This window comes from Corvus kubaryi, unplaced genomic scaffold (assembly GCF_017639235.1).
Source record: "Corvus kubaryi isolate FWS band 111438036 unplaced genomic scaffold, C.kubaryi_AGA036_p1.0 37396, whole genome shotgun sequence".
NCBI lineage: Eukaryota > Metazoa > Chordata > Aves > Passeriformes > Corvidae > Corvus > Corvus kubaryi.
Genome location: NW_024581135.1, coordinates 10,422,469 through 10,439,580, shown reverse-complemented (window position 1 = coordinate 10,439,580; position 17,112 = coordinate 10,422,469). Strand labels below are relative to the sequence as shown.

The window sequence follows — 17,112 nt, the reverse complement described above, 5'->3', positions numbered from 1 at the left end:
GGGCAAACCTCTGGGGAGTCCAAGCATTATTTTTGGCTTCTGGGCATCAATTTTTGTCCTTTTTTAATATGAGAAAAAAATCCCAAACGTGTAAACATAACAGTGTATGACAGAAGTAAATTTGCTTACTTGTCCTTGGGGTCCTCGAAACCCTGAAAGAAAGGAAAAGGGCACAAGGGTGAGCAAACAGGCTGACCTTGAGAACACAAAGCGTTCTGGGAACGGCGTTTCACAGGGGACTTCTCAGGGCGCTCATTTGTTAGGTGTGGATGGACAGCTTTACCCACCCACAGCAATATTTTGTGCAGCCGTGTCAGCAGGCAGACAGAGCAGCTTTGGCAAAACACATTCCTTCAGATATAAATTCATGGAAGTGCAGATAAAGGAAATGTTTCAGCTGCCTGCTGGCACACTTTATTCCAGGTGTCTTCTTTTTAGCAGTCACCGTTACAAATAATACAGTGGAAATTGCGCTGATATTATAACTGAGGATGTATTTTACTTGAAACCAAATTCAGAACGATAACATTAGTCAACCTTTGTATTCAAGAAGGCTGCATCTCTTTATGTCAGGGCTCAGCTAAGGGCAATGGATGCATTTTCGTTTTCATCTCTCCCAGGGGTCTCCCTGCTCCTCCCTTCATCACATGCACACACAGAATATGTTTTCTTGAATAAGATTTCAGGAATAATTTATAATATTTGCAATAGCCCAGATATTCACAATTCTTTCAGGACCACCTGAATTGATTAAGTGTAAGTATTTATGAGTCATCCATAGTTTTAATGGCTAGAAGGCCTAAGACAAAATTATATATGGAGGCATAAGTTTACATGTTTAGTATTAACATACATAATAGACCAAATTGCATCAAAATTGCCACTTTGCCTGGCTGAAAAAAATGTGCCCTCTGACATCTTGGCTTAAGTTTAACTGTAGTCAAGAAAAGTTGTATATTTGACAAGTAGGGTCAAATACTCAGGCACAGAGTTTTTGTACCCTGTGTTCCAAAACATAAAACAAATGTATCTGGGAGATATGAAGAATTGCTTTTGTTTTTCTCCCAGAGATCTCAGGCCAAAACTTTTCAGGGCACGTGAGGATATTCCAGCTGCTGGACCTGCAGCAGCAACCAGTCTGGGGGCAGCACACTGAGATCCATCCTGACTGTGGAAAAGCAAACATCTGGGCAAAATCTTGCCACAGCCGCCTTGTCCAACACCATCAGAAACAACAGCACTGACCAGATATTAAACGAGAACAGATTTTGCCTTTGCAATGATTTCGCAATGTGGCCACATGGCAGAAGGAAAGCCAACACAGCATCTCTGAACAGCACCAGCTTTGCCAGAGGGAAAAAGTGAGGTCTGTCACTCAGGTCAGAAGCCAGGACTGTGATTCACTGAGAGAGCAATTTCCATTTTTACGTACTCCGTTTCAGACTAAAACCACACTCCTAAAAGAAACTGCCACTTCAACTTAACCCATCAGAAATTCAGATAAAGGAAGTCTCTCAGTTCCATGTCACAACTACCAGCAGATCCAGTGGGAAGAAGGACATAGTAATATTGATTCTAAATTAGCATGTCCAGTTATCCAAGCAAAAAAAATAAAGGTAATTTCTGATTTCACATTAAAGAGTAATCATTCAACTTTTTGTTGTGTGGTTTTTTCCTTCTTCTTTTGCCTAATTATTTTACAGTTGTCAGAAATATCTGATTGATTTATTTATTTATCCTCCAAGTAATCCTACAACACAGTGCCAAAAGTGAAAGCTCACTGCTTAATCATGGAGACAAAATGCTCACTAATTTGTCTGGTGTCATAGTTAGTTAGGCTGCAAAAAAGAAAAAAATAAAATCAACTGAACATGACTAGCTACCAGCCAAGAAATAAGTGGAGGGAACCGATGAGAAAACAGCCAGTACTTGCTTATTAGATAGATATCAAGTTTACATTTTCAAGCTTAGCCACTTGGGAACTGGATGACTGACTGCAGTGGGAGAGTCCCCTAAAATGGTCTGATTTTCATAACCGGCTGCATAACCATCCATCTCACTGAATTCCTCAAACTAAATTCAGATCTCACACTGCTGCCTTCAAGATGCACAAGTCTGAGGATACAGGCAAACCAGGTCAAGTTACTAAAACACCTCATCAAGCACATCCTCAAAAAATTCCCCAGTATTTCAAGTGTGGAATAATATTTAACTGGCCATTTATACGGGTGAGCACTTAATCCACATGGAGTTTGATTCTGCCCTGCTTCTCTCCCTCATCAAAATTGTTACAATGAAAGTTTCTAAAATGATAGAGAATTAATTATCTAGCTTTTCAATTTACAATACTAAATTGTGCTTGAAATTCTGGAAATTCTTTTTGCTGGTAACTCAAATTAAATTGGTGTTTAAAACCAAAGACCAAAAAAATACACATTTCAGGTGAAGCAGAAAAGGAAAAGACTATTACATTTTCTTTCCTGGGTCTTCCTTTAACAAGGTTAAATATTTAAAAGTGACTTGAACTTTAATTAGAGAGAATCAGCTTAAAATTAAATGTTGTAGGAACCTAAATGTTGTAGTTAAGCAAATTAAATGATTCACTTCAAACGCTCCCATTTCATACTAAAGATTCTTCAAGCAGAATTGCCAAAAATGGAATTGTTATGGAGAAAGGTCTGTGGGATTATTTTAGGAAAAAAAATCCTTAAACATAGCTTCTTAAAAACTGGCCATTTACTACAGGATATCTTTCTTATTTGCCCTGGAAGACTTTGCCAGAATATAGAGCAAATATACCTCTAGGATCTTGCTGTGACCAGAGATTTCCCTCCCTCTCCACTAAAGCACCCATGTTTCAATCACTCACCAAGAAGCCTTTCAGGAGGAGGAGGTGATGACACACACAGGGTCACGCTGCCCGCCCTGGTTTGTGTTGGGAGGGAAATTTCCCCCTGGGTTTTGGTTAATGTGCTTTCACCTCCTCCAGTTTCGTGGTCATGCTCGGTTCATTGAAAAATCTGCACTTAAAATTATTTCCTTCCCTTTGCACAAGGCTTGAGCACTAATGACATATTGGTCTTTTTTCTTCTCCACAGCTGGCAAATAGTTTAGGATCTTCAGGAGTCAGATGCTTTGCTCCAGTTAAAGCCCTTGGCTCAGAGTAAGGCTGCTCCCATCAACTGCAATAGTCTGTGTTACACACAGGATAAACACACAACCAACCCTGCAGGAATAGGGTCTACATGGATTTTCCTTCATTCCCACTCATAATCTGCTAGCCAAATTTCCAAGCTCAAGCAGGAAAGAGAAATAAGAAGGGCTAAAGGCATTCTCCAGCACCCCTCATGTCACCTGTCTGTGTTTCCCACTGGAGGTTGAATAGCTGGGCTGGGGCTGGACTCCGCTTCTTTGGGTACTGCTGCACAGCGATACGCCAAAATTGGCATTTCTGCACCACATGTACAGAAACCTGAACACCCCCCCACCACCCCCCCTGCAAAAAATGCTGATAAAAATGAGGTGCCAGTAACTTAGGAGAGGGGGAGTAAAAGGATAAGAAGAGAAACAACCAGTTCCTGGGGTTAAGAATGTAAATCCCCTCTTGACTGCTTATGGATTTGTACCCAGCAGGCTGAAGCAATGCCAGTGGTTTTCTAGGGCGCTATGAAGAAAAGGCTGGGAATTGTCAGCAGGGATGAAAATGGCAAAAGTGGTGATGGCTACAAGAATCGGACAGACAGCAGTTCACAGGAGTTCAAGAATAGCTCCATAATCATGATGATAAAGTAGGCCTTGTTAAGGCCAAAATTCCTTTCTTCTAAAAGGGACCATAAGGCATGAGACAGGTCTTACCACAGTGCACTACTAATGGACTGCTGCATATAGGACCTCATGCAAATTTTATTCAGTCTCCTTTTAAATATCCCCGATATTGGTGTTTTTCTCATTCCCCTGGGAGGCTGTATTACTCTGCCGTCAGATTGCAAAAACAAAGGTAATAGCATTTAATAATTGCTCTGAGACTAAGACAGTCCTCTCTCTGACTTCAGGAACATTAACACAAACTCAGCTGGAGCAACTCCCTTAAAGGCTCTGCTCTTTTGTCTTTTCTACAGGAGATTATTAAAAAAGCCTTATTTTTTTATGGCAGGTCAGGTGACTCAGAATCTACACTGACATCGTCAGTGGGAGTAGATGTGCAGGAGGAAGAAAAGAGGGAATGTTATATTACTGCATCTGTCCCTATGGCCCCTAAGGCTTACTATTTTATGGGGGATATTTTATGAATATCTATTGTGCTAAAAGCTCATATGACTGCCATCTCTCTGCTTGACTTCTAAATTAACTAAGCCCTTTTCTTTGAAGATTAAAACTGATTCCTTAAATAGAATGATAAAGTGTTTGTCAAAGACATGACAAGCTGACTGCTATACCATAACACTTAAAATCAAGAACTATTAGAAATAATTATTCTAACTTTGAGAACATTGACTGCAGCTATTAACATATTGTAAATATGCAAAGAAAAGTGGAATAGATTTTATATGCTTTTAACTTTTCATTTAACTCCAAAAATAAGACAGTAGAGGGGCTGATGCGCTTCATGACCTTCTTAATGGCAATGTGGGTAGGAAGCATGAATTCCACCCTTAAAATCTTCACTCTCAACTCCAGCAAAGATCTTAAGAGTAAAAATGACAAAGACTCTAATTTTTCTTGCCCTGTTTTCCTCCCCAGGACAAAGTCATAATAGGATTTACATGATGGCAAAGCAGAAATTGAGATAACTTTGGACTTAGGGACAAAATGAGCTTTGTAAGAGTTAAGGCCAACTTGCAGAGGTGCTTCACAGAGACAGTGACCATGGAAAACAGAAAGGGAGAGTGACAGGCTGAGAGTGGATGTTGTTAAAACTGTTTTGGTCCTACCACAAAACTAATTATTCACATCTATTTTCAGCACTGTTGTACATTCTGCTTTGTCCTTGTGGTCAAAAAGAGAAGGCTATGAAGATAGATGCTGCCAGGTGTAAATGTAGAAGCAAAGCTGAAGGACTTCAAAGCACTCATGCCAAAAATAACACAATTTCTGTTTCCAGAGTCCAGAAAGAATCAAGCCTGATAGGAAGGATATTTAACAAGCATCTAAGTGCAGAACAACAGACCGGCAGAAAACCAGTTTATGGAACATATTAAAAGATGAGTGTGTCTGCTATAACTGGAACACAGACTAATGAGATCTGAAAAGGAAAGCTGAAGTGCTCCTTTTCTGCAGCCCACTCCACTTGATAAATAGACTTTCATTCTACTGCACTGGTCACAGATGGTGAAACCCTCTACTTTCTTCAACTCAAAATGATTCTGTAGACAGTCCTCAGCTGGCAGACCAGACCTGGCTAATGCCATGAATTTATCTGACCCATCAGATTTAAATCTATAGAACATAAGAGGTTGCTTTGGTTGAAATAGGCTTGCTGCACCTTACTTTTAATTAACTTCTGGCTCTGAACTTCCCCCTCTGAAAAGTTCAGATTGCTCACACTTTCCAGTTTTCTGTGAACTCTGAATCCAAATTTCTCCAGTCCAAAGGTCACATTTTCAAGTGAAATGGTTTCTGGTTTCTGTGCCTCATTTGTGAACAGTTATCAGAACTTGCAAAGCAGACATAAAAATAAGCAGTCCTAGAAATGCTCTGAATCAGTTCCTGGCTCCATAATCTCTGCCTTCCAAGTCCAAACAATGATAAACACAATGAACTTCTCCAGAAACTATTGTCAAACAGCCTTCTAATCAGATGCAGACAGACTGAATCCAAGCCTAACCAGCCTTAACTGAAATTGCCCACTGGTGCTGGCCTGAGCTGCTCACCCTCTCTGAAACCCAGACCCAGACCTGCTGACCTGCATCCTTTTGACATTAAGGCTTACTGTCTGCTTGAGGAAGCTTTGGAAATCGTTCTGGTAAGTGTCACAAGTCCACCTGTGCAATGCTTCCATGAACATCAGAGGAAATGTTTCTGTGAATAAAGGGGAACTGTATTTTTATTTCTGTAGGTTTAATTTAGTCCCACTCAAAACCAGTCTGACACATTTTAGTAGTGTCTTAATCCAAACGACCTTTCCCATATGAGCAAAATTTACTCCAGAAAAGGGTACTGAATGGTGGAAAAATTATCAGTGCAAGACTTCCAAGCAAACATCAAACTCTATCTAGGTTTCACAATAGCAGCTGCACATCTGTTGTTGCATTGATTAGTTCCTTGAAAGAGGCATTTAGTTCCTTGAAAGAGGGATAAGAATGCCTCTCTTAAGGAACTAATCAAGGATGATTGCAAGTCCTGATCAACTAGAATAAAAGTTAGGTTAGCAGATGAGGATACAAACCAGTGTGAAGCCGACATGAAGCCTCTGACAATTTGAGCAATGTACATTGTACTCCCACTCACTTATCTGAGATCCCATGGATCACGTGAATGAGGCAAACTGCTTTTCCAGGTGAGCACCAAAGCAGTTACACAGCATAACTGCTGCATAGGATTCCTCCCCTTGCTGTTTGAGAGCTATCAAAACCAAATTGGCTCTACAAAACCCAGACTAGACTAACAATTTCCTCCCAGGTCTATAGCAATACATGGAGATTACAGGATTTTGAGAGCTTCTCCCTGCTTGATTACGAGTTAGATTACTACAATAGCAGTGAAAAAATAGTGGGTCAAATTCTTCTCCGTTGGGGGCCCCTGTGCAGCTTTGCTGACGTCAGTGTTGCCATTACCCAATTTAGCAGATGATTGCTGGAAAAGAGGATAATAGTGACCTGCAGTTAAGTGAAACCTTCAGAAGGAGGGTGAACCCTTGGTGCCTAATTCATGGACTCAAATCCAATTCTCTTTGACAGAGCTGCATTACTGACTGAGGAAAACCTGTCCTATTGAGCTTTATTTTAAATTTCAGTTGTTTCTGATTTTTAAGAAGTAGAATTGGCACAGAACCAGCTACGGCATCTGTTCCTCTAGGCACCTGTTCCCCAGTTTTGATTTCCAAGTAACAAGATCTATTGTAAGGGCAACTTGGAGACATAAAGAGAGGAAATGAGCTGTATTTACAATGCAAAATGCAAAGAATTGTTTGATTTAGCACAAGGGGAATAGGACAAAGAATTATTTTATGGTTGAATAACCAGGCTTGTAGACTAGTGTTGTTTCATTAGAAAACAAACACCAGGCAATCAAATATCATGTAGAGGGCTGTGCAGAGCTCTGAGCAGGACCACAAGGAATCAGGCAGCACCTACCTGAAGGAGCTTGTTCTTTATCATGCCAGCCATATCCGGGATCCATTTTTACAGCCTTGTCTCACATCTTTAACATCTCCATGCAGTAGTATTTCCTACACATATATAATCTCTATTTGATTTTATGTCCATTTTTTACTTTGTAACTAACATCGACTTCATCGACAATTTCACTGCAAATTAAATGCTTCATTAGCTGTACTCAGACTCATGACAGAAGCATGGTCAGACTGAAATCAGTATTGCAATCTTCAGGACTGCCTCTTTCTGTTCCTAGATTCCCTAATGTTAAACTTTTCCAGCAGCAGAAAAATGGAAGGAAGTCTGCCAGGCATCTACATGGCACTCAGTAATCCCATTAGCCACTCTGCTCATATTTGATTGTAACAACTCAGAGGTACCTTCTGAAGTAAACCTTCCCCAAAGCAGGCACCAGTGAAACAAGCTAAGCTGTCATACCAGCCAGTGTAAAACAAGCATGATGGCTGTATGGCAGCCTCAAGATCCAACAGCAGGACTTCCCACAGATGATTAGATCTCATGACACAATTAATGCCTTTTTTTTTGGAAGCCAGACAGCATCAGGCTGTGTCAAGTCTGGTCATAAGACCTCAAAAATGGCCAGCATATTCTGGGCAGCACTCATGATGCGAGAATGCCACCATGGTACTGTTGTACAGCGAATTGAAGGGTCATTTTGTGATGTAATGTCTAACATGAAAAGTTGTGGATGCCCCTTCCCTAGAATTGTTTAAGGCCAGGTTGGATGGAGCTCTCAGAAAGCTGGTCTAGGGAAAGGTGTCCCTGTCTATGACAATGAGGGTGGAACGGGATGGTTTTTAAGGTCCCTTTCAACCCAGGCCATTCTGTCATTCCATGATTAATAAAACTTCAGGATGAGTGCTGGGTTCAGTGTGGGTGCTCCCACTTACCAGTGAAATGGCAAGTGCTCAGTGGGAGCAAGAACAACCATCGGGCTGGAAAGCACCAACTAGGGAACAAACTTGAGGAGGGAATCAGAGCTGTGCAGAGACATGGTAAAAGTCTTCAGCTGCAGAGAAGGTAATTGTAAAGGAGAGAAAATTAAACTGTCTTCTATCTACTGTGAATAATAGCTCATGCAGTACCATGGTTTCCAACTGAAGTGAGGAAAGGTGAAGCAAAACATCAAGAAAAATCATAAAACTGTTGAAGAGAATTCCCATCAAGTCTGTGGGATTTCCATCCTTTGAGGTCTTTAAACAAGGGCTAGACAAGTATATGCCAGCAATGTTGGGGGTATAGCTGGCTCCTGCAGAAAGGAGGGAGATCCATGGCACGAAGATCTGTGCAGCCTAGATTGGAAACTTCCTAAAATCTTTACATCTATCTCGTATTATTCTTATATTATTTATTCCCTATACATTCTCCTAATACAGACTTTTTAATGTTATTGTTTTGATATTTGCAAAGGATTTTGTGCTGCCACTCCAGAATGAAAAGCCCTGAATAAAATAATTAAAATCTGTTCAGGAAAATCAGGGATTTCACAAGCTTCTAATACAGCCTGTTCCTGGCATCTTTTTCCTAACTTAGACCTTCCTTTCAGCAAATTAAGATGATTATTTTTAAACCTGCCCTTTACACTCATGGAGAATGATTTATCATTATTTTTTTGTCCTTATAAACCTTCCTGTGTTTGAAGACTTTTGTTTCTAATCAGTATTCTCCCTTCTAGGTTAGAGCAAATACAATACTTCAACACTTCTTCAGAGGACACACTGTTGAAACTCTGCTAATTTGTGATTTTCTCCACTGGATTGTCTCTAACTCATCCACATTCTCCTAAATTATTGTAATCTCAAACGGGATGTGTTTTTCTGGATACAAACTTATTAATGCTGAGCAGAATAAAAGATGCAAGAGAATAATTTGTCATCTAGAACAGCCCTGTAATTTTGGAAAGTATCAACATTTGCCTTTTTATTGGTGTTTACAACAAACCTCTTTCAGTTTACAGTCAACTACAATCCCCAAATCGGTTTTTCTTTAATAGCAATTTTGTTTTGCTGATGAAAACTGAGACATGAGTATTATTTCCAGAAGTCTAAAATTCATCAATATTTATAAAAGCCCTCTGAAATATATACTGGGAAAAGCAAAGTATTTCTCACTGGTGTATAAATATTGTTATAGCTATAAATATACCTGTACTCTCAAATGGTTTCAAGTCCACTTATTTTTTGACCCTTTTGCAATTAAAAACTGGACTAGAGAGGCAGTGGGGAAGACAAGGCTGGTGTATGGAGCCATGGGGGGATGAGCAGCACAGAAGTCTCCATTTCCAGAGAGATACAGCCACTGGTCCTGGACTGATTGCTTTTGTTTAGGAAACAAGAAGGCAAGCTGTAAAAAGCAATAAAAATAGAAAGCAGCTCTGCTGCTCTGCCGGACTGTGGCTCTGTTCATGCTCTGTATACAGCCATTAAGCTGATCCTGTGCAGGTTCCCCTGCCTGAGGACCAGCTCCTGCAGCAATGTGGGCTCCCAGGAGCTCCAGCAGAGGCTGCCAGCTCAGAGCAAGGCTCTTTGCCCTCCCAGGGCATTTGTATCTGACCTTCCTCTCTGCACATTTACCAGTCCTTTCAGGGCAGTGCTCCACCAGCTAATGGTGCTCGGGATCAGCAGTGTGCAACACTGGTGTCTCTGGGCTGCTGCCTCCCTGGAGGCTCTGCACAAGAAAGGCCACTGCTAAGTGATGGGAAGGGAAAAAGAAGCATATGTGATGGTCTGGAGAGAAGACCAGTGCACTAGGAAAGTGCAGGGGCTGTTGGGCTGGAGGGGATGAGCTGACACAGCTGCAACCTCACCTGACTCAGGCCCCAGTTAGCCAGGGTAGGAGTAGAAAAGTGACTCCTGTTTTCTAGGACACTTCCCATTACCACATGGACATGTGTAGAGTAATTTGTCTTATTCATGAGTGCAAGTGCCTGAAAAAACTCCTGTGTGCACAAGGGAAAAACTTAACCTAGAAACATCATGGAAAATCTGCTGGACCTGGTGCAGGTTAAGCTCCAAGCTACAACGTGGAGAAAAGCAGGGACCAAAGGCTTCCTCATGCCGCTGACTAGGCTGCCATTCCACACAAACCTGACCAGATGCACTGGTGATGTGCCCAGACATGGCAGCACATTGAAATTCTGTGACAAAAGAGGAGGAGGAGGAGAAAAAGGGAATGTATGGCTACATTTGATGCTAATCCATCTCCTCCAGGACTACTGCTAATATATCCTAAGAATAGAGACAGCTACCAGAGCCAGCATTCACTGGAAAGAAGAATGGCCAAAATAATTCTGTTTTCTATTAAATATAACAGTGCCTTCCCAAAAATGCAATTCAAGGAACTTTAACATTCTCTTTCAGGGAATTGTAAGTAGAGCCACAAAAAAACTCTCTCTTTTTTATCTGAAAATGTGGTTGCCTTTAAAATGCAAAATGTTTTACATTTGTGACAAAACCCAGTGCCCTTCATCACCATCCGTATTATTTCCTACACACAAATGTATTCATATCTACCCAGCAATATAATGGAACTGCACATCACTGCAACATTACCTGGCTCCTGCCTGAGGACTATCTCACAATTACTCTTATAAATACCTGTTTTGAAATTACAGAGCTAAGGAGCTCCAGGTCTTGAAGAGAACAGCAATGTTGCACTGCCTGCCTTTGGCATATTACTTTGACTAATCCAACCTTACATGTTCACAGCTTCCAAGAAAAAAAGGGTACATATAATAACATGAAATGCATCTGGGGGAAAGGTGGGTGATGTGGAACAAGGAGGACATTTTCAGGAGGTTTGAAAGCTGGTGCTGTTTACCAAGATCAATGACATGTCATCCCAGAGGAGCACCGATAAAAGCCTCTGTAGTTCTGCTGCCCTTCTGTCTCTCTGTGTTTTGTATTTCTAAGCAGGCAGTTTGCAGCCAGTGTGCACTCCACATGCATTAAGCACACGCAGCATCCATGTAACACAGCGTTAAAGATTAGAAGGTACTGTGCAAAGCTGGGTGGTACAAAGAAATGCATATTTAAATTAGAAGTTAACACAGAGAGAGTCCAGACAGGAGATGAAGAAATTGTTCCTGTGATCTAATCACTAAAATGTTCGTCTAGCAGATATTAAAATGGGGAGGGCATGGGGAGTGGCATGTTTGCATTTTCACTAATGCATCTCAAACATCACAGATCTGTAAATCTGTAAATAACAGATTTTAAAAAGTAGTCCATAGGAACAACAAAAAGTCTAGCTGAAAATAATACATCTGAATCAGGTTTCAGTTGGTGTGCAAGAAACAGCCTGATGCATGCAACATCAGCTTCTCAAAAAAGACCGTAATACAAGAGGCAGTACAGGAGCAAGTTGAGTAGAAGAGACTTTCTGAGCTGCTGAGTTTTCAAAAAGGCAAATAGCATTACAGAGAAAGGCTCAAGATAAGGAAAAAAAAGTAAGTCTTTCCTCCTACAAGTGAGGGGCAGTGAAGTTTCTAGGACTCAGTTTGGTGTTTCAATAAATAATAATGTTTTTCCAACTGAACAACCAGCTAGACACGGCAAACTGTAATTAACACCAAGAAGCATAATACCATTTGGCAAGCATACACCTTGTTTCTGAACAGGAGGCTTCAAGAACCCCTTAAAAGCTATTCAAAGAAACTTATAATTATGTGCTAGTGTGATTAGTCTCTTCTAATAATGTCATGCCTATTGAGCACACCCTATTGAAAAGCCCACATAAAAAATGCACGGTTTCACTGATCTGTATGCTCATGTCAGAAGCCCTCATTTGGAGATCTGAGAAATGAAAGAAACATTACTATGGAGATCAAGAAATTTGGTTTAGCACTGTAAAATAATATTGAGATTGAATAATATTAGCACCAACTATTAATAAATGTGCCAGCATTTCCCTTTAAAAGATACCATATGCAGTTGCTTTTAGCTATGCCTCAATTTTTAAGCTGTGGGATTGAATCTCATGTTTATGAATTTTTTGAATACTTAAAGGCTTTGGTGACCTGGAGGAGAACTTTGAATATAGACAACAAAGTGAGCAACAAATAGACACTTTTCACTGTGCATGAAGGTTCAAAACAGCATAAATAAGGTTGTAGACCAATCTGATTATGCATGCAATTATAGAGGTGCTAAATATTGTGTCATTATTAAAAATAGGTGCTGTAATATAAACTATCTTCTTAATCTCTATTGCAGAAAACAAAGATATCATCTAGACCTTTATGTAAAATAAGCCATAAAAGTCCTCTCAGTGCAATTGCATTGGTAATTAGCTCTTGTTCATTTTAATTTAGAAAGACTGAAAGGTACAAGAAAGAAAGGAAGATGCCTGCTACCTTTGGCCAATTAATCCATGTACTCGAGAATGTATTCTCCAGAGTTAAACACAGCAGTGACATTCCTGGGGCCCCATGAGCACACATGGGCATGCAGCTTAGAGAGGAGAACAGCACCTGGCTGTGACAATGCAAGCCAGAAACATCTGCAGGTACCAAGCTAATAGAAATGTATGCCAGATGCCTCTTGAATGCTTGCATTACGGAGCAGTTTTTGCAGATAATCACGTCTTCTCACACAGCCGTGATGAGTGTTCAGAATGTGGGACAAGTCAGACAAAAGAGCCTTCTTTGTGCCATTCAGCCTCCCTTCCCCTCTCAAGCAACCTTGTGCCTCATCTCACAATCACTCACCTCCAGATGTACCAATTATTGTTATTTCTGGAGTCAAAGTAGAATTTTTCACCCCCATTTGGAAAACGCCCTCAGGGCTGTAAAAACCTTCAGACAAAGCAGGAGGGATATATAACACTGTGTTAAGAAGAAAATAAATTTATGTCCAGAAAGCAAGGCATTACCATTCTCTTCATCTCCTTGGAGACCTGGTGACCTCCGAGGTGGTTATAAAAGGGCCGGTCAACACCCCAGTGTGGCGCGTTATGGCTGATGGAATTGGCACGCTGGCGGTTCATCTTGGCTATCGTGGCTTTCTCATCTTTCTGGAATACAAACCAGAGAGAAATGCATAATAAATTTTCAAACATTTACATGGCAGTTGTTCTCCAAAGCATCTCTCACTTTTGATCTCTCACTCCAAAAGCTGGCTTTGCACCTTGAATGTTATGAAGCTGCCGCTGACCAGAAGCAGTCCCAGTCCACCGTTTCTTTTTCTTCTCAACTTTTAGAACACTTGCCTCTAAGTGGCACCCATTATTTTACTCCTTTACTTGTTCTGAACAACCACCATAACCTGTGTAAACATGGGGAGCATTCCAAAATGGAGACATCTATTTTCTTTATTAGCAAATTGAATCAAACTGAATAATTTCAGATAGAAAATTGCAGTTCCAAGGTGAGATACTACACAGAGGGTCCTCAAAAAGCAATCAAACAGTTAAAATTGGAAGAGAAATGACACACTGAGTGATCTCGTTGAAGAACAGGAGCCTTGAAGGTCCTTGAAGCTATGGAAATACAGGACACCTTTCTCCATAGGTACAAGCAGATAATTTTCCACACTTGCAGCAGTATATTCCCAGACATGCTAAGGAAAGCACATAAATCTTTCACTCAACTGTGTATATGTTAAGGGTGATGAAATTGCAGTGTGTGACAAAATGGTCTTCTTGACTCTAATGCTAGCTTCCAATTTCACACTGACACTAATTCTCCTGAAGTTTGAACAAAGTCTTTGGTTTCATTATCAAGGCCTTGACTCTTGGCTACAATGGGATCTTACTGTGAGGTTAGCACAGGATCTGTCAGACAGGTTTCATTCAAGCTCGGTGCCAGCCATAAGAGCACAGAAGTGCAGCATGTAACTAGGCTCAACAATGGGCAGATCAGGTCCTGATTTTGAATATAGTCCCTAGCCAAAAAGACAGGCAGGTCTCCACATGGAATGTGTTCTGCAGACAGAAGTCCCTCTATCAAGGGCTGCACTGCAGACTGGCTCAGGGAGGATTGTGTGATTTACCTGTACTGACTCAGAAGACAGAGGGGTGGCAATTACTGTATCCTTTCTTAAAACAGACAACCTCTGGAGAGCTTGAAAATTCAGAAGGTAGGGATAGTTGTTTATTACTTGAGAGATTAAACTTTTTCAAGAGAATTGCTGCTTCAATGACATTACAGAAAAAAAATAGACTTAATAGTTAATTTTGGATTTCCAGACAACTGAGTTATTTAAAAAGAAAACCTCCATTGCTTTCAACTCTAGAATTTTGGTTCAAGTGTTACTTGACAGTACAAGTAGGTCCACTGCTTTTCTTGCCTGGGGTCTGCATTCCATACCTATTTATTTTGATTCCCCACTATTCAGTGTAACTTGTACTTCTCAGGAGTTTGCAAAATACCTGGTGTTATCTCCATGGTAACCACAGAGTTAAATGTCAAGTGCTATGCTGCCTTAAATTAGGGTTTTAAAAAAGAAATTTAAAAAGGCTTGCTGAAAGTCAGTGCTGGAGAAAGCTGCCTGATTGACAAGCATGGGAAATCATCTTCTCTCTCCTTGCAACAAAGAGACAGCTACAATGACAACAGCTCACCACATGGGCACCAAACATTCCTGAGCACGTGGGGCCACAGCTTCATGGCCACGGGCTGGGGACACGGGGCCAATTGTGACAGGAGCCCTGTGCCCACACCCAGCTGGCCCCGTGACAGTGAGCAGCAGTGGTCCCGCAGCTCCAGGCTGCCAGCAAAGACCTTCTTCATCCAGCCAGGATGACAAGGGTAGGTTCACAAGGAAACCCTGTGGAAGCAGACCTAAGGGAGCTGTCAGCACCCCGGGATGACCATTAAGGGGAACCATAGGTGCTCCCACATCGACACCTCCAGGACAGCAAGTGCCTCCTGTGTCACCTCTTCCCCACATTGAGCCCACCATTGGTTTGTCTGCAACGGCTGAAAATTCCAGCACTTGGCACCAGCTGAGTTTCACATGAGCAGTCATAACAGAGCCACTGGATAACCTCCAGGAGAGACATCTTTTAAATGTTTCTAAAAATACATTAATGTGATGAAATTCTGATGTCCAGATTTGAGTTGGTTTGAGGTTTTGTTTTCTAAGAGTCACTGCTCTTTATACTCTTTGCCATCATTTGTAGTACTTTCTTGTGGTTGTTTTTCAGTTATGCAATCTTTTTCATAGCTATGCTTCTTTCTTTTATGATGTGATGCCAGAAAACTGGTAGGAAATACAGTTTCATTATCTCCAAGCAAATAGATATTGTTTTTCAACAACAGAAGTGACACTGTCAATCCATTTTATTCCAACTTAGGGAAGGGTTTTCAACCAAATGTAATAAAAACCCCTGATGTTGAAACTAGTCTGGGGATCCATAAAAGCAAAGCTATTTGGTTACTTTACAAATGCCTTTACATCAACAGATGATAAAAATGATATACAACAGGTTTTCACCCCATGAGTTAGTAAATCCGGTTAGAATTTGAGAAAAACCTTAATGCCAAAGTCCATGAAGGCATACTACCCCTCTCAGCCCGTGAGTGATCCTTGTACCTGCTGCAAGTGCTAGTGAGTCTGAAGCATCACTTGATGAATTTGAAGGAAATAAAAGACCTCAAATGTATTGACTGACACATCTGGATTGAGGTAAGGACAGGACAAATGGGTAAACATGATTCTGAGATTGTTTCTAACCATGAGGTCAGGCGCCATAAATTTTCTATGGCTTCATGAACTCTGGCAGTATTTCCCCCCCACCTCTGGTAGGAAGTTCCCACTGGATTGTGGACTGTGTTTCAGCAGTATTTCCAATCAGATTAAAACGCATATATACAAATACAGTGCACTTCAGCTTTTCCACATTACATAATGTGCTACTATATCATCTTGAACAATAGGACTTTGCTGTTAACATCAATACTTATTATACTGTTATTTTAAAAACTTGAGATAATTTATTTTCTGCAAAATCACTTGTTCCGTGGGTGATGAAAATAACAAACTCTAAAAATTAAGCATTAGATGGGACACAGCTCCTCTGTGAAAATTTATGAGACTGCCTCCTCTGTTTCTTCCTGGCTAAGTGACAGCATAAGGAGAACTTGCACACAAGGCTGCCTAAGGCATAACAAGACTGGAAAAGAAGAATAAAGAAAAAGAAGTGGTGATGCCCTTCAATCCTACTCATTACAGGTACTACCAACATGAGAAGAAGGTGCAAAAGTCTCTGACAGCAATGGGTTTTTCAGATTTTAGGTGGATAAACTCCAGAAGGCTGTTGTGGGAACTTTTCAAATCTGGACTCACAAAGAGACTGTAAATCTGATTCCCAGGGGTTGTATTGTGTTCCCACCACCAGTTCCCACACACTGAGCTACAGTAATGCTACAGCAAAACTGCAGAAAGAGCTGGGGTTTTCTTTTACTTATCAATTGAATCAAGAATGCCTGTTACCTCTTTAGTGTGTGTGATAGGATTTTCCAACATATTGATCACTATCAGTGCAACAGTGAAGTCTAATCATGGATCAGCCATATCAGATTTAGCTACATATTATTCTTTGAATTGTCTTGAAGTCCTTCTGACATCTGGATGATGTTTCTTGTAGTGTTAAATGCTCCAAACCACTGCCTTCATAAATCTACATGAGTGGAACCCTGCTGAGCTCTGATTAAATGTGCTAAATTGAGGAATCATCACATTAGATTGATTGTGTTTTAGGAGACTCACATGCTCAACATTTAAAGGACCATTTTGTTTCTTCAGCTGGATGGAATTCCAGGACGTTATTTAGAAAA

At 40.8% G+C, this 17,112-nt stretch overlaps 1 protein-coding gene across 1 annotated transcript in view; it reads right to left on the bottom strand.

Moving 5' to 3' along the window:
- Positions 1-17,112, bottom strand: part of ADCY5 (adenylate cyclase 5) — a 205,277-nt gene that overhangs the window by 30,615 nt on the left and 157,550 nt on the right. The window contains exons 8-9 of the mRNA XM_042041493.1: positions 13,206-13,346; positions 130-152 (exon numbers count right to left, since the gene is read on the bottom strand). Of these exons, the coding sequence (XP_041897427.1) occupies positions 130-152; positions 13,206-13,346 (164 nt within the window). The remainder of the gene's footprint in view (positions 1-129; positions 153-13,205; positions 13,347-17,112) is intronic.